At 41.4% G+C, this 25371-nt stretch overlaps 3 protein-coding genes across 4 annotated transcripts; 1 reads left to right on the forward strand and 2 right to left on the reverse strand.

Moving 5' to 3' along the window:
* Positions 1-894: 894 nt before the first annotated feature.
* LOC120443657 (flocculation protein FLO11-like) lies at positions 895-6092 on the reverse strand. The gene is made up of 12 exons (XM_039622830.1): positions 5964-6092; positions 5012-5075; positions 4605-4722; positions 4396-4503; positions 4282-4308; positions 3389-3445; positions 3263-3310; positions 3104-3175; positions 2946-3026; positions 2698-2757; positions 2469-2591; positions 895-2392 (listed from the first exon to the last, which is right to left on the reverse strand). The coding sequence occupies exons 2-12, from the start codon at positions 5019-5021 to the stop codon at positions 895-897; spliced, it is 2202 nt and encodes a 733-aa protein (XP_039478764.1). The 5' UTR covers positions 5022-5075; positions 5964-6092.
* Positions 6093-8841: 2749 nt separating this feature from the next.
* On the reverse strand, positions 8842-15053 carry nsdhl (NAD(P) dependent steroid dehydrogenase-like). Its single transcript, XM_031745165.2, has 7 exons — positions 14805-15053; positions 14534-14695; positions 14132-14275; positions 13902-14030; positions 11610-11752; positions 9872-9974; positions 8842-9773 (listed from the first exon to the last, which is right to left on the reverse strand). Exons 1-7 carry the CDS (start codon positions 14823-14825, stop codon positions 9441-9443), a joined length of 1035 nt encoding a protein of 344 aa, XP_031601025.1. The 5' UTR covers positions 14826-15053; the 3' UTR covers positions 8842-9440.
* A 1584-nt stretch (positions 15054-16637) lies between these two features.
* cetn2 (centrin, EF-hand protein, 2) lies at positions 16638-20133 on the forward strand. 2 transcript variants are annotated; one of them, XM_031745167.2, is made up of 6 exons: positions 16638-16749; positions 16877-16956; positions 17120-17284; positions 17689-17817; positions 17907-18044; positions 18268-20133. In XM_031745167.2, exons 2-6 carry the CDS (start codon positions 16954-16956, stop codon positions 18355-18357), a joined length of 525 nt encoding a protein of 174 aa, XP_031601027.1. In that variant the 5' UTR covers positions 16638-16749; positions 16877-16953; the 3' UTR covers positions 18358-20133. The 2 variants fall into 2 exon arrangements, with proteins under 2 accessions (XP_031601027.1, XP_031601026.1); XM_031745166.2 differs by lacking the exon at positions 16638-16749 and having other exon boundaries at positions 16771-16956.
* Positions 20134-25371: the final 5238 nt, after the last annotated feature.

Consider the following 25371-nt stretch of genomic DNA (forward strand, 5'->3'; position numbering starts at 1 on the left):
AGGTGACTTGGTGGCAGTGGAGGTCGGGACAGTGGAGGTTGGGACAGTGGAGGTCGGGACAGTGGAGGTTGGGACAGGAGACACTTTGACATCTGATTTTGCAGGAGTTGAAGTCACATCAGGGGACACAGGTGCAGGTGACTTGGTGGCAGTGGAGGTCGGGACAGTGGAGGTTGGGACAGTGGAGGTTGGGACAGGAGACACTTTGACATCTGATTTTGCAGGAGTTGAAGTCACATCAGGGGACACAGGTGCAGGTGACTTGGTGACAGAGGTTGGGACAGTGGAGGTCGGGACAGGAGACACTTTGACATCTGATTTTGCAGGAGTTGAAGTCACATCAAGGGACACAGGTGCAGGTGACTTGGTGACAGTGGAGGTCGGGACAGTGGAGGTTGGGACAGGAGACACTTTGACATCTGATTTTGCAGGAGTTGAAGTCACATCAGGGGACACAGGTGCAGGTGACTTTGGTGACAGTGGAGGTTGGGGCAGTGGAGGTCGGGACAGTGGAGGTCGGGACAGGAGACACTTTGACATCTGATTTTGCAGGAGTTGAAGTCACATCAGGGGACACAGGTGCAGGTGACTTGGTGGCAGTGGAGGTCGGGACAGTGGAGGTCGGGACAGTGGAGGTTGGGACAGGAGACACTTTGACATCTGATTTTGCAGGAGTTGAAGTCACATCAGGGGACACAGGTGCAGGTGACTTGGTGGCAGTGGAGGTTGGGACAGTGGAGGTTGGGACAGTGACACTTTGACATCTGATTTTGCAGGTTGGGTCACATCAGGGGACACAGGTGCAGGTGATTTGGTGACATGGATTTTGCAGTGGAGGTTGGGAAGTGGAGGTCAGGGACAGGAGACACTTTGACATCTGACTTGCAGTTGAAGTCACATCAGGAGGGTGCAGGTGACAGTGGAGGTCGGGACAGTGGAGGTCGGGACAGTGGAGGTTGGGACAGGAGACACTTTGACATCTGATTTTGCAGGAGTTGAAGTCACATCAGGGGACACAGGTGCAGGTGACTTGGTGGCAGTGGAGGTCGGGACAGTGGAGGTTGGGACAGTGGAGGTCGGGACAGTGGAGGTTGGGACAGGAGACACTTTGACATCTGATTTTGCAGGAGTTGAAGTCACATCAGGGGACACAGGTGCAGGTGACTTGGTGGCAGTGGAGGTCGGGACAGTGGAGGTCGGGACAGTGGAGGTTGGGACAGTGGAGGTTGGGACAGGAGACACTTTGACATCTGATTTTGCAGGAGTTGAAGTCACATCAGGGGACACAGGTGCAGGTGACTTGGTGACAGTGGAGGTCGGGACAGTGGAGGTTGGGACAGTGGAGTTTGGGACAGGAGACACTTTGACATCTGATTTTGCAGGAGTTGAAGTCACATCAGGGGACACAGGTGCAGGTGACTTGGTGGCAGTGGAGGTCGGGACAGTGGAGGTTGGGACAGTGGAGGTCGGGACAGTGGAGGTTGGGACAGGAGACACTTTGACATCTGATTTTGCAGGAGTTGAAGTCACATCAGGGGACACAGGTGCAGGTGACTTGGTGGCAGTGGAGGTCGGGACAGTGGAGGTCGGGACAGTGGAGGTTGGGACAGGAGACACTTTGACATCTGATTTTGCAGGAGTTGAAGTCACATCAGGGGACACAGGTGCAGGTGACTTGGTGACAGTGGAGGTCGGGACAGTGGAGGTTGGGACAGTGGAGTTTGGGACAGGAGACACTTTGACATCTGATTTTGCAGGAGTTGAAGTCACATCAGGGGACACAGGTGCAGGTGACTTGGTGGCAGTGGAGGTCGGGACAGTGGAGGTTGGGACAGTGGAGGTCGGGACAGTGGAGGTTGGGACAGGAGACACTTTGACATCTGATTTTGCAGGAGTTGAAGTCACATCAGGGGACACAGGTGCAGGTGACTTGGTGGCAGTGGAGGTCGGGACAGTGGAGGTTGGGACAGTGGAGGTTGGGACAGGAGACACTTTGACATCTGATTTTGCAGGAGTTGAAGTCACATCAGGGGACACAGGTGCAGGTGACTTGGTGACAGAGGTTGGGACAGGAGACACTGCAGTGGTCGACTCAGGGGACTTTTGATTAGATGATATTGGGGGTTTTGATGGTGGCGAAAGATCAACCAGAGGCGTTTTAGTCTGCCCAGACTCTTTGTGTTGTGGCTCTTTAGAGGCTACTTGAAGACTATCTTTGATTAGTTCAGGGAGGGGAGCAGCCACCTTGGTGTCAAAAGTTGGCTGTTCTTTTGTAACAGAAACTTGAGGGGCCTCTTCTTTTGCAGGCTCTGGGGTGGTCTTCTTCTCCAGCTTTGGAGCAACCGGCTCATTAACACTCACAGCAGCAGCTGTCTCAGTGGTGGTGTCAGCACTGTAAACCACAGAGATAATGAATCAAACTCAAATCACTTGTTGCACTGGAAATAGAAACATGGTGCAGGATTTACATTTTCTGAGGTTCAGGCGCAGGCTTGGATGCAACAGATGTGACAGGAACAACAGGGGATGGCAGCACAGTGCTGGCAGGTGCAGGAGTCTCAGAAGGCTCATCATCATCAGTAATCTCCACCCTGCACATTTTAAGTCAACCACATGATGGCACAAGTAGAAATGCATGCAAGTGTAGAGCACATATTTCACATATTTTTTCTTTTTGCCTCTAGGAAAAGGGCTTACCTTGTAGCCACAAATGCTGGACTGCTATTGATGAGCAATGTGTCGGGCATTTCTTGAGACCTTAGAGTTTTGAACACAAAGCCTGTGTGAATGCCTCCGTAAGTGCACAGCAGGGCACGTCAGTGAAAAGAATTTCCCACTGCATGGGAAGTTTTAAACATATGCACTCTGTTCTTTTATGAAAGCATTACAGAAGCATGCTGTATCTCAAGATAAGCAGTAGAATAGTGGCATGAGAAAATACGTACTCGTATTTCTTTGCAGCTGAAAGCACGTAAGACCGTTGCCTGGCTGCAGATTTCCTCAGAACATTACTGGCTTTCTCCGTCCTGCAGAATGAATCAGAATAATGTTAATGTAATCTCTTTCCCGGGTGTCTAACTTCAGGAAGCAAGGAGAGTCTTACCGCTTCTCCTGCTCCTCAAGGCTAAGCTGGCCGTCCTGTTTCTCTGCAGCAGACCGCACAGTGTGGGGGGCTCTGAGGAACAGAAGCACAAACATGCACCTTGTGAAAAGACTCTCTCATCCAGCTGCCAGCAGTTAAACTGAATTTACGTTTGCTCACATTTTCTTGTAGGTCTCTGAAGGCTTTTTGTTGAATTGCGGTGCTTTGCTGCAATAAAACCAGATAATAAGTAATGGAGGAAAGGTCAAACTGCTTGTTGATGCTGTGTGGTTCAGCTGCTCTTACCTAAAGCCGTTAGATGGTGAGGATGGAGGAGGCTTGTCCACTTTAGTGAAAACACCCCTGAAGAAAAAGAAAGAAATTCCTGAACAAGCCCTTATTTCTTTATACAGTTTGTGTGTGTGTGTTTTATTTGTTTATTTTTAAGTGTTCACTGTGATGTTGACTCAGACTCCACTTTGGCTGACTAAAATCTCTGTTTTAAATATACATATATACATATATGTATCTATATATATATATATATATATATCTCTGTCTCTCTCTCTCTCTCTCTCTGTCTCTCTCTCTCTCTCTATATATATATATATATATATATATATATATATATATATATATATATATATATATATATATATATATATATATATATATATATATATATATATATATATATATATATATGTGTACATACATACCTTTTATATATACCATATATAAAAAGGCATATAAAAATATATACCATGTTTTTATATGCTTTGTGGTAAATGTTATTTATAACCCAGATGGTGATACATGTATATACATACATGTATCTATATATATCTATATCTATAGATATATATATGTATATATATATATATATATATATATATATATATATATATATATATATATATATATATATATATATATATATAGAGAGAGAGAGAGAGAGAGAGAGAGAGAGAGAGAGAGAGAGAGAGAGAGAGAGAGATATAGATATAGATATATATATATATATATATATAGATATATATAGATAGATATAGATATAGATATAGATATACATACCTTTTTATATGTACCATATATAAAAAGGCATATAAAAATATATACCATGTTTTTATATGCTTTGTGGTAAATGTTATTTATAACCCAGATGGTGGTGCTCAGAATATCAGAAGCCTTTCTCTTACCTGATAAGGTATCCGGATGTTGGTTGCCTAAACTCAAAACAGAGACTTGTTATCAGCACAGTCATGTTTCAAAGAACTGCAGATAAGCCTGTGACATTAAAAACCTGGGTTTACCTCTCTGTGTCAGACTTGGTTGGTGGCGGAGTAGAATTTGTTGGCGAAGACACTGGACTGGTCTCAGCAGGGGCTCCGCTCAGACGGCTGGCTTTAACTTCCGCTATCCTGCAATGGAACTTGGTTTTATCTTATTTTTATTTATTTATTTTGTGACAGAGTAGAAGATAATGGGATGATGGGTATCCTGCTTAAACAGGGGTGTTTACCATGGTTTCTCCTCCTGCGTTTCATCCTTAGAGTCATTGCTGCGTTGCAACCAGCTGGCGTCTCCCCTCAGCCTCGTCCGGACTTTGGTGGTATGCAGCACGGCCGCTCTGTCTCCCTCTGAAATACAAACATGTGCACATCACACACCCACGCACAAGCTCACATTTGAAATATGATACACACTATATGCATCATAACGACAGCTTAATAATTGTCTGCTTGATAGCTTCTAAGATATACAGTCCCCCTTTGGGTCAGCAGACACTATATCGTCAACCACTTGTAGTTTGCCTTAAATCAGGGTAATAAGTGAATTTATAGCCAAGAGCCCGGCACAGATGCATAATACTCCCAGCTTTTATTGGAGGAAACACATCATCTCACATTAAAATCAAAATCTGCTCACCTTTTGACATGCTTGTTTCACGGGGTTCTCGCTCTCTTCTTTCTTCTCTTTTCTTTGCAGGCCACTAAATTTTATATTCAGAGAGATGATTGGCATTTTGTCAAAACAAGTCGTCTGACATGAACAGCGAGTTGCAACTTTGTTCCCATACTATGTCCCCTCCCACTGAGAAACATGTGCTGTGTCAAACATTCCTCAGTTTCATCCTTAAAACATGCCGACGATCCTGTCTGTGCACTTTCCAAAATATGCAGCGACTGACCAAATATGAATGGACGCAGATAGGCATTCTGTGTATCTGACACTCTGTAACAATATAAACTGGCCCACATAAGGTTAACCTGATTACACAAATATCGCTTTCTATTCACTCATTTCCAAATGAACTGAGCCCCAGTTATTTAGAATCAGAAAACAGAAACGAGTTGCTCAGAGGCAAGCCCACGTCCTCAGGGGAACTTCAGTAGAAAGGGGAAAATACTAATGAAACAATCACGAGCGTTCCCTTATCTGAAAGTAGACACAGAGTAGAGCTTATGCAAAACTGTGGAGTATTGCTAAAGTCAGAATGCAAATATCACTTTAAAAAAAAGTCCTTCCTTAGGCTGTGAATTCATTCCCTTTGGAGTAAGTCGACAAAATATCTCTTGAGGATTTTCCTGAATATTGGTGACAGAACTAACTGAGGGCTCAGAGACCATATTTATCTTAGGTTTAGCACATCAGCCTATAAGAGATAAATGATTAATGAAAGCCAATAGAATTTTAAAGCAAGCCCCGAGCACGATAGGAAGCAATCATGGCAAAGAAACACCCAGAAAATGAGAGGGCAGACACTCATAATGAACACTTTCAACAAACAGTTTATGTAACCCAACCAATCCGATCACTCTGACACTTTTAAAATACACGAACTATCATAGCATGAATAAGTGAACACCAGAGTTCCTACCTGCTGTCACTTTATATCCAGCACAGGAAGATTTGTTGAGAATCTGTGTCCTAGTGAGTGTGGTTGGTGTGAACAGACGAAGAGTCTTTCTCTGTCTAACAGGTGTCTCAGCCCGACGTATTAGCCAACAGGTACAGGCGTGAGCACTAACAAGCCCAGCCAGTCAAGGGAGGTAGATATGGGGTGGAGCAGCGTGTGTTTGTCTATCCACTTGTGTGTGTCTATGTGCGTAAGAGAGGTTGCTAAGAATGAATTTCTGTTTACTACATCTGGGCTTTGTTCATGGATGACAGCAAGCACATACCTGTTGCACAGGTGGCTGGCAATCAATGCTTTGAACGAGCAAGGCATAGGGGCAAAGACAAGGTGCACTGCATGGCATACATAAACGAAGCGACACACAGCAACATCTCCTTTGGGAAACGCTCGTCTCATGCTCACTGGGTAGGAAAACCCAGGAAGCACACGCATTAAAACAAGATCAAGAACACGGCACAGAACCGAGATAATGAAGAGAAACAGCGGTCGGCAGTAAAAATAGAACACAAGCATGGAACATTCTTAATTTTATTCTTAAAGCAAAGGTGTTTTATACTTTCACGTGTGTTTCTGTGAAGGAAAAGTCATGCATGCTGGCCTGAACATTGAATTTCTTGTATAAGCAGACTCTGGTAAAGGTCATTTATGGATTACCCTGTGCTTTGCAATACGCAGGATATCCTAGGAAGAAAAACAGATGAAAGCCCATTGTAAACAAAATGTTTGCTCAATCCGAGCGACTATATCCATGTTTGTGTAAGAGAAAGGCAAGGATGTGCCTGCAATTGTCGAGCAATTTTTTTCTCCTACAAATGGCAAAAGAACACTTTCTGAGCATTTGGCCACAGTTTCAACTTTCTGAAAGCACACTGTGCCTTAGAAAAAGCACAAAGAACCATAAACAATCTGTGCACATATTTACAAGGCCGTTTCAAAATCACAGAAAGGGTGTAGATAGGTTTCACAACACGTCACAGAAAGTAGGTGGAAGAGGAAATTGGCAACTCTGAGTGCCAAAGTTTCGCTCTGGTGAGCACACTTGCAAGTGTAAATGCTAACGTGCATTATTCACCTGATCTCTCTCCCCTGTTCCCTTGTAGAAGAAACCAGTCAGACGGCCTTGCCCAGTGGCTCTGACTCTAGCAAGTGAATCATTAAGGTGCTGCTGGCTCAGAATTATAATGAGAATGCAAAGTATCTGAACTTAACCCCCACCTTATTCTCACCACACCAAGACAAGGAATGACAAAAATGCTGAACAGGGAAAAGACAAACTTAATGTAACCTATACATTTAACGCTGTGAAAACGAAGCACGTCAGTGTCGACGACTTCATTAGTATCTCAACTTTTTCATCTCCATGTAGGAGATGGATGTGTAAATATTAGGATTATAGCTGTGTTTTAGTATTACCCAGCCCATCATTGTATTTAATGACGGTGCTTGAATAACACAGTGTTTCCCTGACTCATCAAAGCACACGCCATGCTTATGACATCCAGCATCTAACAGCTGAGTGCCACTGCAGCGTGACAATGTGACTGGAACCTGTGGATGTTAATCTAGTTCACATGATAATGTCATATCAGAATTTTATTAGACTGATGTGCATGCATTTACCTATGCACTAAAACCGCTACTGGTGGCTGCGTTTATTTCTCCTCTCACATCAGCTCCAATGTAAGAAACGGTGCACTCAAATTCTGCTCATTTTCTCCTCAGGATGTTGTCCCCGTGGATAACAACACAAGATACTGACCCAATGAAGTCTTTTGGTGCAGAGGTTAGCATTGTTCTCTCATAGCAGCAGGAACAAGATCCTGGGTTTGAATCCAATGCCTGGCCGTGACCTTTCTGTGTGGAGTTCACGGATTCTCTGTGGGTACTACGGCTTCCTCCCATGTAGGTCCAAAGACCTACACATTAGGCACAATGGTGATTTAAAATTGGTTGTAGGTGTAAGCGTGAATCACTCTATTAGACATGTGACAAACAGGTGCGTCCAGTGCGTTCCCCACCCCTCACCCTATGACAGCTGAGATGTTCCAGCCCAAACTGGATGAAGACATGTGAATGGGTGGATATTCATAGGGAATATGGACAGTCCCAAAAAAGTAAAAAAAAAATAAAATCCATAATGATATGAGAGTGTTGTTTAGGATATACTTGAACAGTAGTTCCCCCTTGGGGAAGTGTGGAGTTATAGCAGACTGCAGAGACTGTATAAAAATAACAGATGGCTCTGCCTGCGGGTAAGGTGTGGGCAACTTTGTAAAAGTGCTGCCAGGTAAGCAAAGAGCAGATAATAAACCTACACTAACTGCCACAACTACAACTACAAAAAAAACCCCAACAACAACAAAGAAAAGCCTCTTGGCTTCAACACAGTGTGTAATGAAGAGAAACCCAAATGTATTGACTGCTAAAATACTGATTTCTGTCATGACGCCAAACAAGATAGGACTTGTTTTTTCTGCAATGTCCCACACTGCAGATGCATTTCTAACCAATTAGTGTTTCAATAAAATTCTGTAGAAGTTTACGGTGGAAGGATGTGTCTGAGAGCCTTGTTTGTGTGGGGGTGTTTGCAGTGACGGTGCAGTCAATTCTCTTAGAAAAGTTTTCCACATACTTCTGGAACCTGACTGCAGGGATTTGTCCCCTTTCAGCTACAAGAGGATCAGCGAGGTCAACCACTGATGTTAGGCAATAAGACCTGGTTTACAATCAGCCAGTTAACCTGTCCCAGAGGTATGTGACGGGGTTGAAGTCAGGGCTCTGTGAAGGCCATTCAAGTTCTTTTAACTCCAAACTCTGAAAAACATTTCCTGAGAAAACCTCACTTTGTGCATGAGGGCATTGTCATGTTTAATCAGCAAAGGGCTCTCTGCCCAGACAGTTGGAACAAATATGTAAGCACAAGACTGTCTACAGTATCGCTGAACATTTCACTTAACAGCAAGTCAGAAACTTGTGCAAAGTCTGTTCCAGGCCAAACATACATATAATCATATATTGTATTACTCACATGTAAATATATATGTTCTATCAAGAGCATGTAGAGGAATGTAAGAAGGCATTTTGAAATCTCAAGAGCAGCATCTCAGTGTTTACAAGTACAAAAGAACAGAAGACAACAAAAATCAGCTGTGATCACTGTACTGGTATTAAGAGTAGATGTACTGTACAGTTTGTGTATGATCAGATGGCAACAAGGACACCAGTACCAACACCATCTGCTGCCATCTACTGGTGGAAATGCTACATGAAAAATAAAAAAGACATACAAATCCTTCACATGGTGAAGTTTAACTATCACTAGTTACTTCCATCATTTTCCATTTAGTATAACCACATCACAATATTCTCATTATGAGTTTAATTGTATTAATGCCCAGAGCTCTACATGTCTCAGCAGTCTGTAATTCCAGCCACCTGTCAAGCCTCGCATCTGAGATGAGGATAGCTCTCCACGGTGCGTGCAATCGCATCCTTCAGGCTGACCACCGGTGTGTAGCCCAGGTCTTCTTTGGCACGTTTACAGCTGTAGTAGTGGTGGGTTCCAGCCAGAGCCACTCTCATAGGTGTAAAAGTTGGCTTGAAAGATATTAAAGGACTCAAGAGGACGGACAGCAGCCAGAGGAGAAGGGCCAGTCCGTACACCAAACTGTAAGGGAGGTAGTAGCGGGGAGGAGGATATCCGAGACCCACCAATACTTGAGACATAAAGTCCCAAAAGAGAATTGGCTCATCGTTGGTTATGTGATATGGCTGGAAGACAAATGGGGAAAAATTAAAGTAAATTAACTGAACAAAAAACATGTTAACCACTTGGTGCCACCACTGCTGTGGATTTGATTTTAACTCACCTTCCCACATATTGGGGAGTCTGCTCTCAGCCGTTCAGCAGCCAGAATGTGTCCGTGAACTACATTCTCCACAAAGGTGAAATCTACCAGATTGGTTCCATCACTGAAGGAGACAAAAACTAATTATTTAACTGAAAAATATCAAGAAATCCTTTTTGAAAATAAGTACTAGGATCTAATAATTAGTGGTAGTAGCACGCTTCCATGCTGCTTCCACAGGAATTACAATGTTAAGTAGCAGTCAGATGCTGCTAATCACATGAACTTGATTAGTTGATCATCAGCAAGCGTGAGCACTGCTATGAAGCAAAAGTTTTAGCGCTTTATCGGCATTGAACAGTCAGGTGCGTGGTAACACAATGCCACAATTTTCCCAGGAGTGAACGATCCAGTAACTTCTCCCCAAGGTCAGATTGAGTAATATTCAGAAAAACTGCAAAACAACAAAACAAAACAAAACAAAAAAAACCAAGAGCTACATCTCAGACTGTACATGTGTAAGTTGGCATGTTAAATGTTAAAATTCATGACATTACAATTAGTAAAAGGCTGAACGAGTACAGGCTTTTTGTAAGGACTGCCAGGAGAAAGCCTCTTCTGTCTAAAAAGAACATGGCAGCACAGCTTAGGTTGGCATAATTACATCTGAAAAAACCACAAGAGTTCTGGAACAATTTCTTTTGGATGGACCAAACCAAAGTTGAGATGTTTGACCAGAATACACAGTGCCACATTTGACAAAACCCAAACACATCATACCAACACAAACGTGGTAATGGAGGGAATCATGATTTTGGCTCGTTTTGCAGCCATGGGACCCGGACACCTTGCAGTCATTGAGTCGACCATGAAAAGTATTCTAAAGGCAAATGTGAGGCCATTCATCTGACAGCTAAAATTCAGGCAAAACTGGGTTATGCAACAGGACAATGATCCCAAACACAGCTGAATGGCTGAAAAAGAAAAGAATCATGTTGCAATGAACCAGTCAAAGTCCAGACCTCAACCTGACTGAAATGCCATAGAAGGCCTTAAACAGAGTTGTGGGTAAACATCAATGAACTGAAGCAATGTTGTAAAAAGGAGTGGGCCAAAATTCCTCCACTTTTATGTGAGAGATTGATAACGTCATACAGAAAGCAATTCAAGTTTGTTTTGTTTTTCACATGGCTGTGTGGGCTGAGCCAATTTCTCAAGGCTGCTTTCAGCTTCATATTTCAGAAACATCAATACTCCACTGATAACTTACCTTGTTTATTAGAAGAGAATGCTAAAATCCTTGATTCAACTCGGTTTTGTTTCACCATCAAAACCCACTCAAGACCAAAGAAAGCCTCGCTTTCAAATCCTACAACTCCAGGTTGTCACTTTCTGTCAAATGCTGTGAGTCCAGCCTTCCACACCACAAACAACACATCACAGTGTTTTATGCTGAAGGCAGCACATGCAGATGCAGCAGCTGCTGGCTCCCTCAAATACATAAAATATATTGGGGGGTGTTTTTCTTGTCTTTTTGCTTATGCAGGCTTTACTAGGAGCTCTTATGACACATGTGCACTAATGTCGTCAAAGAAGCACAGGGATTGGACAAAAATCAGCAGACCTTCAGATCATCAGCCATGATTGTTGCTGAAGTGATTATGATTTAGTCTTATCAGTTTGTTAGGTGTGTTTAATCAGATAAAAGCTGTTTCTTTTACGTGAGTGATTATTAAATATTTAAAATGCTATGACTCACCCAATGATGAATTTCATTTTGCCCCTGCGAGCCGTGTCCACCAGGATGGGAACCAGCTGTGGATCTCGAGGACCAAAGATGCCGTGAGGCCGAATTGCAACTGTGAGGAAGCCCTTTTGATTGTCACAAGCCTTGAGGACCAACTAAACACAAAAAACAGAACAGGATACAGCTGCAAAAGAGTGTCTGCAACTTCCAGACTTCAGCTCTAAGCCCCTAGAAGGCCTCGCTTTTCTCAAACAACCCACAGAATAGCAAATGGACAAGAAACAAGAATTAAGGAATAAAAATTTGGAGGGAAATAAATGTAACATTTGGACTCTCTCTGCACTAATACGCATTAAAAAAAACAAGACTTTATTCACTCCAAACAGGTACAAAAAAATTGATCAGATATGGACTTGCTTTTACCCAATGATGGCGGTCTTAAGTCAACTGAAAGGCTGAAACGAATTCAGCCTTTATAACACAGTCATCTTCAGACATCTTCAACTAAGGACTTTCTTAATCAAACTTTATAAACTTTTAAAATAAACCTGCAAACAGGGTAGTGAGCTAAAGTTAGAGGGCACCTTTATCGTGCATTGTTGGGTATTCGTTTGCTATAACAGGGGAGACAAAAAAAATTACATTTTCCTTCATAAATGAGAGACTACAACAAGTACATTAGCCACATTTTGACAAAAGGGACATATACATGTGCACCAACTAACAATACAATTGGTAACATTGTCACTAATATGAAAACTATTTAAATTATTTTAACGCAAGAAGTCAGAGTGTTGCAATTGGTCCCCTTGACGTAATTGCATTGAATCTAAAAGGTAATCACATTACTGTGGAAGTATATAACAAAGTAAGTAAAAAAAAATGTTAGCCTATGTGCTTTTGAACCTCATCATTTAGATGCCAGGTATCATAGGCTGTGCATCCAAGCCAAAAACCTGTTTTTCCACAAGGCAGCTGTTCTAGCAGTGACTAGATTTGAATTCTTTGAATTGGCTCTGATGGTTCAAGAACAGTTTTTAACCTAACTTACGTTAATATAGAAAACATTAACATTAAAATGTTACCAGATTAAATGTTGGATCTCAACAAAATAATGCAACAAGATCAAGTGAAGAATGCATGTATATATGCATTTAAAAGCAAAAGAAGTGAAATGTAGGCTATTATATGTTTATTTGTTTGCATGCTCCCTGTGGGTATGGGTTTCCTCTGGGTACTCTGGGTACTCTGGGTACTCTGGGTACTCTGGGTACTCTGGGTACTCTGGGTACTCTGGGTACTCTGGCTTCCCCCCCCCCAGTCCAAAGACATGCAGGTTAGGTTAATTGGTGACTCTAAACTGGCTGTGGGTGTGAATGGTTGTCTGTCTTCATGTATTAGTCCTGTGATGGATTGGCAGCCTGTCCAGGGTGTTCTCCACCTTTCGCCCTATTACAGCTAGAATAGGCTCCAACCCCCCGCGACCGTGAATTGGATAAGTGGAAGAAGATGGATGGATGGAAAAAGAGGTATACCACCAAAACTTCATAAAAAGACCTGAAGGTGGTACTGCTGGGTCAAATACTTGAGGGGAATTGATAGAATTCTGTTAACTGCAACAATAAAGTGTATCATAGTTAGATGGCTCAAACATGGCCCTCCATTGTATAACAACTGAGTAATGAAGATAGGAAGTTATGTCAGATAGACAAATAATATGTTGAGAGTTCAAAAAAGATCTATTCATCATAATATGGCATGCTGAGATGAGTCAACTTACAGATTGGAAACAGTACACATATCTGTATATTCAAGCATTCATGCACACACCACTGTGAGGTCTTTGTTTCTCGTTCTTCTCTCCTCCTTATGCTGTTATATTTGTTTTAAATTATCTATTTTAATTTATTCTATTTAATTACATTTGCATCTCCCTAATCTGCATAATTACTCCAGCAGCTCTGTTCAGCCATTATCAATATGAGGGGTTTTTTTTCTATGTATCTAACTGTACAGATACAAACAGTCTAGATGAGGCTTAAAAATGTGACAATAGAAAACAAGAGGCTAAATTATACTTGTAAATTCATTCAAATGAAATGCATATGAAGAGTTTGTTTATTATTTTCCCTGTTCTCTCTAAAATGTATGACTGACTGTGCCAAAAAGTGGAAATTAGAGCCTTCGTTTCACTTCTACTTTGGTTTAAAATAATAAATAAAATTTTCTATCTTGCCTTTGGGCTACAGTGCCAACTACAGGGCCTCACCAGTCACACCAACAAACTCCTACGTTCCTGCCTACCTTCTCCTGCTCAATTTTGGTCTTTGTGTAGTAGTCAATGGGCTTCTTGGCATACGGCAGATCCTCTCTCCCATTCTTAATGTCGGTCCCTTCAAACACCACACTGGCACTGCTGGTCAGGACCAACCTCTGGCAAAGAAAAAAACAAAACAAAACTGCACATTAAAGAAACTTTGTCTTCTCTTATTCTCTATTGAGTGAACTTTAGGCACCTAAATGCTCTCCCTCACCTGTACTCCAGACTCTATGCAGGCCTGGATAACAGTCTGTGTGCCCTGGATGTTGACCCTCTCAAAGAGAGCACGGTCACTGGCAGGCGATGGGGAGGCACAGTGAAAGACCAAGGACACATCCTTCAAAGCTGCCAGCAGAGCCTGGAGCAGAACAAAGCAGGCACCTGGTGAAATTTGGTTTGCATTTGTTTGTCCAAGGGCAGGAGTTTTGTTTTAAGGGTATCTGGTGCAAGAATTATTTAGCAAACTGCACATATTTAAGTCTTTTACTCTTTAAACTGACCTGGTAGCAATAATTTAAGGTGTTTTAACCCGATTATCACCCAATATTTTGTGATTTAGCAATTTTTTCTTTTTTTTGACCTTTGAGCCCTCAGAGATCTGAAAGAGCAGCCTCACTTGTTTGTCGCACAGGTCTCCCTGGTAGAAGGTTACGCCAGGCAGCTCGTAGCTCTGACGGATGTCAAACACAGAAACAGAGTAGCCTCGGTCCAGCAGCTTCTCCACCAGGTGTCTGCCCAAGAAACCGGACCCCCCGATGACCGCACACCGTTTACTACTCTGTATCAAAACAAGCAGGGGGCGATTACTGACACGTGCAAGTGAATATAAACGGCGCTGACACAAAAGATCAAAGCACAACTGGGCTGATAATGATGTTTTAACTCACCGGTCGCACACGTGTAGCCATGGCAAACCAATGAGAAGTGACCAACAAGTAAGTAAACCGTGGTGGGTCTCAGGCAGCGTGGGAACAAGTTTGGCGTGGAGAAAATCGATGCTCAGCGCAGACAAGATAAATGTGACGACTTTTCGTACAAGAAGCACGCGACACTGACTCCTGTGTCATATACATGAACCCAGCGAGCCCAAGGAAACCGCGCACGACCCACCTGAACTGTTCAATCAGCTGAGAGAGAACTGCTCTCTCATTGGTCAAGTCACGAAGCTGACCCTTGCGAAAAGCCAATAGTATTTGGGATACGTCAAAGAACGCCACCATATTGACCAATCAGATGGCAGAAGCTTATTTCAGCCGCCTCCCAACTCAAAAACCACGCCCCTTGAAAAAGTATCTAACTTCAAGGAACCAGAATGAAAATCGTGATATTTGATATTTAGCAGCCCCATATTCAACATCTTTTCTCCAGTATATCCGCTATCTCTCCTCTGCACATGTCAAAACCATCTCAGCCTTACTTCAAACATTTTGTTCTACAAGCCACTCAACCTAGGTTTACACAACTGCCAAAAATGAAAGTACTGCAGGCAGAGTGAAGGCTTTATAATGTGAGGCGTGTTTGCATATACAACAGTGATAAAAATGAAGAATAGAAAAAATGACGTTAAAGAAAAAAAAATATAAAACTAAGATGTGCAAAAGAGCATGAATAAATAATATGCACACCGTGAGTCTGAGAAACAGCGCCAAGAAGGTATAATACAGACGTGTGTTTGTGAGAGTTTTACAGAGAACAGCGGAATTGATTTCTTGAAGCATTCTTTATGGCAGCAGGGTTCAGCAAGTCTGAGGGAGAATGAGGTCTGCTGGGTGGAATGAAGCAGGGGTGATGGATTGTGCGTGACTGAGAGCAGTTATATCAGTGACCCACTGCTCCTCACTTACTCCAGCGCTTCCAGATTCTGGCCAATGATGCTTCCAGCCTCGTGGATTAATTTGTTGATCCTGCCGGCATCTCTGGCACAGATCTCCACTATCTCGGTGCATATATTACAAGATCTGTGCTTCAGCATAAATAACCTGCTCACATTGGATGCAAATATCACAGAGTGTAGAAAAGTGTGTTGAAAAATTAAATAAAGAGATATATAAATAAAATAAGAAGAGCCTTCTAATTGCAGTATCAAACTCCATATAACGTGGACTAATAACTTCTCGTTTCATGTTCTTCTTTATCGATTCTGGAGAAAATTATGCTTTTTCCACGTCATGCTCATCCTTATTATCAGCATTATTATTATTATTATCATTGTGCATTATTGCGAGCAACGATGCGTTTATACAAGATTGCATTATATTGTGTTGTATATAAGACTTTTATTTTCTTTTTATCTTTATGTTGTCTAGTGTACACTGGGGGCCGTGGGAGCATTGCAATTTCAAATTCCTGTCTATGATCTGTACTAATGGTTTTTGACAATAAAGCTGACTTTGACTTGATTTATTATCTCATCAGACTGTTTTAGACTCAGTGTGTTTATAATCTGAATCCCTAGCACGGAGGAAATTAAACTGATTACCACGAGGAATCACACCATTTACATAATGAAATAAGATCATATCTATTTAGGTATGACTTCTCAGATCTCCACATTATCTCCAAGCAGCTTCTATCCGTGGCACACCTTCTGCGCCGCTGTGAATGTTGTTACCGTAAAGAACCCCGTGATTTCCACCAACCAATCAGCTTTTTTCCCGACTGTTGCGTTTGATTTCTACTTCTCGTTGTGCCTCAGTGCATCCTTTCTTTAGCTCCTCCACGGCCAGGAACCACTGGCTTGTCCGCTGGCACAAAGGGTAAACAAATCAAATACCCGCTTCGTGACACAAGCTGGTTCGCTGCGCTTTTCTTTTTTCATCCACATTTTAGCAGGTAGGCTGTTACAGCTAAATAAGCACGATGCTTTACTGTATAACATATTTCTCCCACACTCGGTGTCATTAAAGCAGTGATGTAAACTGGAAACCGCTTTGTTGTCTTCCCCTTCCCAAAATGACAGCGTCACAGCCCAGACGAAAACAGTGATTGGCCTAAAAGATCTGCAGCCAGATTTGCCAGGTACACATACAGCAACTGATGGTGAGTGAACATATTTCATCATCTAGTAATTACGTAATTCCGTTTTCGTGTGTGGCATCTGACTGGTATAACTTGTAAACCGGCAGTGGTTATTAAAGGTATGGGGAAAAACACGTTTTGAATACAATACTTTATATTTTTCCTCCTGTGTCCCCACCACCAGGCAACCGTTGCCAAGAGACCATCCCTGCAGGGTCCGGTGCCCCCTCCTCGCAAGAAGACAGCCCCCAAGCCAGAGTTGACGGAGGTACAGAAGCAGGAGATCAGGGAGGCCTTTGAGCTGTTTGACACTGATGGCTCTGGATACATCGATGTGAAGGAGCTTAAGGTAAAAGGACTCATGCCCTGATGTCTGCATGTACAGTTAGCTGCATATATAGTTATTTGGTACACTCCTCATTTAGTGCTTCGTTTAGCCAAAACTTGTTTAAGTTAAACTTAAATGATGACTATCGGCCCAAAGTAAAGACTTTGTTCACTATTTTTTAAGAGCTTAAATATATAAGGAGACACATATTCCCATTGTACAGTGATGGACTCTGTTTGGAATAATTGTTTGGAAGCGGTCTTTTATTTGAAGTTTTTTTACCCTCATTTTAAGACCTGCTAAAGACCAGATTAACTGTTATTGTTTTGTACCACTGATACGATACATAATTTATCCTGCTACTGCTAAGGAAAGTTAATTACCTATGTATACTTTGAATGTTTGTGTTTCTTACTCTGTGCCAGGTTGCCATGAGAGCTCTGGGATTTGAACCAAAGAAAGAGGAGATCAAGAAGATGACTGGTGAAGTTGATAAGGATGGCACAGGAAAGATCTCCTTTGCAGACTTCCTCACTGTCATGACACAGAAAATGGTAGACCTGTGTTGCATTGCTTTTACTTCTATGTTACTAAAGAGTTTTATTGTCCGGAGTAAAGTACTCTCCCTCTTCTCTAATTTTAGGCTGAAAAAGACTCTAAGGAGGAGATCTTAAAAGCTTTCCGGCTGTTTGATGACGACGAGACGGGCAAGATATCATTCAAGAATCTGAAGAGGGTAGCCAAAGAGCTTGGGGAGAACCTGACAGATGAAGAGCTGCAGGTGAGGCTCTATATCATGCCATAAAACAGCTAATAATAAAATATCAAAAGCATATTACTGTATCTAGTTGGTGGGTTGTGTTGACAAAGCCAAACGCTCTGAAGGCAATTTAGAATAATGTCAACATAGCATTTGCTTGTGAATGCTATCAAGCCAGCTTGTTTTGGTTTCTCCATCTCTCCATTCTTCTTTTCATTTCCTCGTGTTTTGTGTGTTTCTGCAGGAAATGATAGATGAAGCGGACAGGGATGGAGATGGGGAAGTGAACCAGCAGGAGTTCCTGCGCATTATGAAAAAAACCTGCCTGTACTGAAGCAAGTGGAAGGCATTAAGGTTGGGTGGACCAGGCTGGATCAGTGTGAGGGTGTTTTGCTGCTCATCCATTTATCCAGAAAACAAAACCTTATTATCGTTGTATAGTGCCATACTTTTTTTTTTTATCAACCAAGACATTTAAGCTTCACAAACTACAATCATTACAGAAACCTTTAAAGACTTGAACAAAAAGTCTAGCAAAATGCCAAACCATCCTTCTTTGAGTTACATGACAACATACTGCCAAAACTGTAAGAGTACACCCTCTTACCTGTTAGAATGCTGCATTCATTTATGAAGGATATATATTGATAATATTACAAGGGTTATTCATCATGCCTGCACCAATACAGTGACACATAGTACATTCCAGCGCTTTGTGTGATACTTTGTGCATTATGTTAGCAGTGTCTGTTCACTTTCGTATACTGGTGACTCCCATTACCATCTCATGTTTCAGCTCTTTTATACTGGTTTTCCTGGGAAAATTTGCAATGCAGTGAAGGTGTTTGTTAACCACTGACGACTGGAGAGCACTCTGTCTCATCTCCGTGCTGCCTGTGGATTTGTGCCTGTGCCTCTTAAAGGGGCAATTCTCACAATCAGGGAAGCTGCCTCTTAGCACACCATCCTCTTGGATCCCTCACTTACAGGCCATTACACACTGGGTGCATTTTTAAAAAGTGACATAAAATTTAGATTTTTTTTCTGTTCCAAACTTTTCTGGGAAATTCGTCCTCAAAACCAACATCAAGCGATGATGAGTCGGTCCTGGGAGATTCTGGGTTCATCCAAGCTGTATTACGACCGCTTTCAGACATATATCAGGATGTCAGTGGGGCAGTTTGAGCTCTTGTTGGCAGAGTTGGGAACACATTCGTGAAGGCAGAGAAAATATTTCAGAGAGCCGACTGACCCAGAGCAGTGTCTGAGGTAAAATACTGTTATCTAACTATTTGTATATTCAGTAGTGTGAATGATTAGAGGTACAGCACACTTCTTACCAAATGTAACCCCCCCCCCAAAAAAATCGAGCTTGTTTCAAAGATATAAATGCTGCAGATTTGTCCCGCCAAATTATGCTGTCAGTGTGAATAACTGCATTAAGAATAGGTGACTCCGATAAAATATTTTTAACCCAGGAAATATTCGCACAGATTTTATGCGTCCAGTGTGTAAAGACCTTAAGGCTGTATATAAAAAAACATGGACGTAGCCTTGTGAAACCTTGTTTAGAAGCCTTCACTTGAACAATTTGCCCATTTCATTTTTTAAAAATAACTTTTTCGTCCTTAAAGACGACCTTTGAATGCCTCCACGTAACTTTAATGACAACTTTGACACCTCTGTATTTATCAATAAAGGTGTGGTTTGACCACCTTTAAGTGGTCAAATAGTTACCATGCTGATGTGAAACATGTGTCTGAGACCCTTATTTAATGAGGAAGCTGTTTACTGAGCTTATAGGTCAAATAAGTACTACAACAGTTTGTTTAAAGACATTTGGAACTACAAGAGCTGCCCCCAGTGGCCTGTGAAGGAAATGCAGGCTGAAGTCAGTTTGCATTGGCTTCCCTTTCCATGTGCAGAAGCTGCTTCCTTGTTTTTTTATATACAGTTTTTGGTCCATTCTCTTAAAGTGATTGTTAATATATTTTCTGTCATGCTTTAGTGTGTATTTTATCCTCTATATTCCTGAATGTTTTACATAATGTCTTGTGAATTAAATTATATAAACAGCACAACAGTATTTCAGTTAAAATTAAACCCATTGAAGCAGTTTGTCCTCGTGTCCTGTTTATTTTTACTTTCATTTTTTAAATGAGTATTGCTCATTGGAGTGACTTGACTTTGGATTTATCTCCGATTCTTTTAAGTTGCATCATAAAAGCTTGAATTAATTTTTTTTCTGATGCTATTATACACAGATGATATGGTCTTCCTTCTACTCTAAGCATGAGAGCATACTGGCTGAGCTATTAATCAGTGCTTTTTCAAACAAATACATTTAAAGTTTTTTAAACTTTTAAAACTCCTCAAATGAGTTATCACTGATTTTGGCTGCTAAGTTTCAGATGTGCAGCTTGCCGTATCCTCTGTTGTAGTTCCCAAGAGCGGTAACCATAGACCAGAGGGACGAGTGACACTCCCAGGTTGTAGATGATGGTGGTTGCTATGTCGATAGTATCATTATGCAGGTATCCGGGGATCAGGTAGCTGCCCATGATCACGGGGACTGAAAAAAGGATGGTCTGAACAGCCTGGAGGGTCAGGGTGACATAAGCTCTGGTGGTGGAGAACAGACCTGCACGCATGTCCCAGCAGAGCAAACAGAAACATGCCAGGATGGTCAGGTAGCAGAGAGGCAGCACCAGAGCAGTGCCCACAGTGCAGTAAAGCCCTAGAGCCGATGTCATCGATAGGCAGGGTGTCAAGACAAAAAATCTACAGCGGGGAAGGGTAAACCTGACCTGGATGGTGGTGACGCTGATGCACAGACCCACGCTGCTGAGCAAGACTGATAACATCCATATGGATGCAACAGTTGCTCCCTTCCTTCTTGTACATGTAAAGAACTCGTAGTGTAGGGGCCACTTGATGGCTACGACACGATCCACAGCCAGAGCGGTGCTAAGGAAGAGCTCCACCTAAGCGAAGAGTAAAGATATAAAGTCTTATCACAGCATTTCCAAAATACCCTTCATTTACAACGAGTCTCATTTCTACTTTATCTGTGTTCGCTATTTGTGTTGCCCTTCCTCTTTCTTCAGTAAGTTTCATAACTGTTATAAGCAATGACTTACAGGCGAGGTTGACATAATTTTAAGTATGTCTTAAAAAAGCTATTAACACTTAAAGTATACATTTATCCATCAGTTTACTCTGTGTGTGATGATGGGCACCCAACTACACTCACCAGCCTCTTCATTTGTTAAACCTGGACCCTGTTTTGTTTTTTTAGAAATGCCTTCATAGCATAAATTCAACAAGGTGCTAGAAAAATTCCGGTCCATATTGACATGATGACATCACATCGTTGCTGCACATGTACACATGATGAGAAGCTCGTGTTCCGCCACATCATAAAGGAGATCTACTGGATTGAGATCTGGTGACTGTGGAGAGCATTTGAGGATTTAACATTTATCATGTTCAAAAAAACAGCTTGAGATGATGTGAGCTTTGTGACATGGTGTGTTATCGTGTTGGAAGCAGCCATTAGAAGATGAGTACACTGTGGGATGGACAAGTACAGCAGCAATACTAAGGAAGGCTATGGTTTTTAAATGATGCTCAGTTGGTACCAAGGAGTTCAAAGTGTGCCAAGAACAATTTCACTGCCACCATCCTGAACTGATGGATCCATGATTTCATGTTGTTCATGCTAAATTCTGGCCCCACAATCCAAATGTTGTAGCAGAAATCGAGACTCATCAGACAAACAAATGTTCTTTTTGGAGTCCTCTGTTATCTAACTTTAACAAGCCTGTACAAGTTGTAGCCTCAGTTTCATGCTCTTAGCTGACAGATGTTATGCCCGGTGCGGTCTTCTGCTGCTGTAGTCATTCTGCCTCAAGGTTTGACAGGTTCTGTGCTCTTCTGCATATCTTGGTTGTAATGAGTGATTATTTGAGTCACTGTTGCCTGACGTTTTGCCAGCTTGAAGCAGTCTGGCCAGTCTAACCTTCAGGAGGTCATCTTGACTACGCTTCAGTGTATTGTGTTGAGTAGATGTGATCTTTAATAAGCAGCTGGACAGATATAACCAATCAAGTGGCCAGTGAGCATATATGCAGACTGGTTGTGCATTAAGCCCAAGTAACACCTATCCCTATCCAAAACAGCATGTTGTCATGTGGCCTCCAAACAAAATACATAAAATAAACAAGTGATATTCTCCAGAGTAAATGACAGTAGAAAATGCTGTATATTGTGAGTCACTAACAAACAGTGCACTGTACAAATATAATATAGAATTTACAAACCAATGACAAGGCCTGGTTAGTAGCGCTGAAGATCAGATACTGGGTCACAGAAAAACCTTCCCCACATCCTAAAAGAACTTCTTTGATTGTCCAGATGAGTTGCTGAAAAAGCATTGATGTTGATGATTTAGCTCAAATGTTTGTGAGAATATTATCTAAGAAGGGTTTGGTTAATTAACAAAAAATCCCAAATCAAAATGTGCAGACCTACCTGGAGATTATTGCAGAGGAGAAGGTGTATGAGGAGCAAGAACCGAGTGTGCCTGAGGAGTGACGGGGAGCGCGGGATGACAAGGAGCAGAGGAACACTGAGCATCGTGTTCAGGCTGTAGCTCACGCACATGCTGACCATCTTAATGAGGTGGTAGATTGTGGAGTTGATCTGTTCCTGGGCCTCTAGCACTGTCACATTGCAGGCAACATCCATGATATAAAGCTTCCACTGATGTTTAGCTCCTACAGGAAAATACATTTGGTTAGTTTAGGGCAAAGAATCCAGTGGCAAGTCTCCAGAATGTGTGTTGAGCTTTGCCACTTTTAAAACAGGGGAGAAAAAAAAGTACTCACTTCTTGATGTGGTCCTGATTGCATTTGCTTAGTGCAAACGTCTGAGCAGGTGTACGTTGGTGTTGGTGGGGGGGGTCATCTGTACAGAGCTGTTTTCTACCTGTCAATATTTGCTTAATAGCAAAGGCAGACTCACAGAAAACAATGCCGTGCTCTTTCAACCTCTGCAAACATTACCGTACTTTTATCAGATACTTAAAAGGATAACCTTTTACCAGCACTGAGTTTTAAAAAGGGCAAAAAAGGGAAGAAATAAAAACCTCAACAGACGAGCAGAATACAATTTTTTTTAGATTTTTTAAATGTTACAACAATTCAAAGCAGTTCAAACACCATTTTCTATTAGATGAACATTTTGTTAGTGTCAGCTACTTCAGTGACAACAAGACAAGACACACCTCTGATAAGGAAGCTGACTCTCTGAGCGGTATTTACTTCTAAGGCAATAGTATAGTATTTCATGTATTCATTTTGTTTTCTTTGTTCTTTTTAAACATACTTTAAGAAATTTGTAAAAACAAATCATTCCCATTGCCATACACGGTAGGTAACTCTAATTTCCATAACAAAGTACGTGGTGGAAATTACGGCGGCTGGCTCGAGTACATAATGTCGAAAGTACAGTGAAGTGGGAGGACAGTGGCACAGGAAGGGTGACAGCACTGAGCGACCTCAAAGTGGCTGGACTGAGGATCCAGAAGCAGACTGAAGGCACTGGAGAATCCTGCAGGGGGCAGTAATACACCAAAAAGGATGCCAGCTGGCGTTAAGCACCGAAGAAGAAGAAGAAGAAGAAAAACCCACCGGAGTTGGTATAAGGAGAAAAAATGTCGAGATTAAGAAATATTTTTTCTTATTCTAAATTGAGAGAAAACATGTCCAGAAAAACTCAAAGACAGAGAAAACCTTCTGGAAGTTTTCTAGAAGGGTAAAATGGCCTGGGTGAAGGATCAAGTTCGTCTAGAGCCTCTAAACAAGAGTAATTCAATTTTTATTTAAATAAAAAAAGGAAACTTTGCTAAAGCTAAGTTTCAGCTTTGTGTTAATTCTTTTTTTAACTATATTATAATTTAAAATTATTATTGTTTTTGATTGTCAAAAGGAATTTTGAAGTTGGTATATATACCTTTAAAATTTGAAAAGTAACCAGCAGGTGAGATACCTTCATTTTTTGGGGGGGGGCTGAAAAATACAACACTTTTGTACAAACACAAACGCTGCAAGAAATCTACAGCGTGGGAAAAGGTTTGAATTGAAGGTCATAATGCTACTAGAGTGTGGAAATATCTCGGACTTCTACTATACATGGCTGTCATACAGCTACAGATATTTTGCTATGTATAACATTAGTATTTCTGAAAATCCTTGAAAAATCTCTTTATTAACAAAGTAAAATAAAAATAGACTTTATTGTATTTTATAGTTTTAAAATTGGATAACAACTGACTTGAACATAATATGAAATAATGTGTTTTCACCATGGGAACACTGGGAACATTGATAGCTTTAATAATCTGAAAGTTATCTATATTTTTATTTTCGTACTTTTCCATTTATATTTAGATGGGCCGATGCATGGCCGATTCACTGATGTTTCTCTGTTTCTACCTGTGCTGATGCTAGCATGACTAAAGCTAGCCAAGCAGCATTAAATATGTGAAGCAAGGCAGAAGGATAGACTCATAAAATGAACAGAATCGTGAGAATATAACATCACAACACTGCAAAAGTAACAAAAATATGTTGATATCAAATGGTATGTTATTTGAAATGAAATATATGAATATATGGAACAATGACACATCTATTTTTTCCAATTTTTTCATTTATTTTTTTCTCAATTGTTCAAATTAGTCTATGGTTGGCCTTAGTGTCCCAGAAATCATATTTATTAAATTTGACTCGCAAATATGCCAGTGAACTTTTCACAGGTTAGTTTTTAAAAAGCCCCAAAATCCCCAATGAGCGAGCACTTGGCGACAGCGGGGAGGAAAAACTCCCTTTTAAAAGGGAGAAACCTCCGACAGAACCAGGCTCAGGAAGGGGTGGCCATCTGTCGCGACCGAGTGGGGTTAAAATGTTCACTGATGATTTAGTTGTATAAAAATGTGATTTTAAGAACATGATGTTGAGGCCAATTTGGTGAAAAGCCGAAGCAGCCAGTTAAGCAGCCAATTCAAAGAACTGCCTCTCCTTAAGTTGATTTTGAGCTTGTAGGAACTGTTTCTGGAGCATCACTAACTATCAAAAGGAGAGAGGCACTGACGCACAACACACACACAAACACGCAAACACTCACAGAGACACACACTCAATCACACCAACGGAATAAAAACAAAAAAGAGAGAGAAAAAGTGGTTATCGAGCACATTAGGAGATTACATGTCTGTATACATATATATATGTATATATATATATATATATATATATATATATATATATATATATATATATATATA

Source organism: Oreochromis aureus, linkage group 2 (assembly GCF_013358895.1).
Source record: "Oreochromis aureus strain Israel breed Guangdong linkage group 2, ZZ_aureus, whole genome shotgun sequence".
Lineage (NCBI taxonomy): Eukaryota > Metazoa > Chordata > Actinopteri > Cichliformes > Cichlidae > Oreochromis > Oreochromis aureus.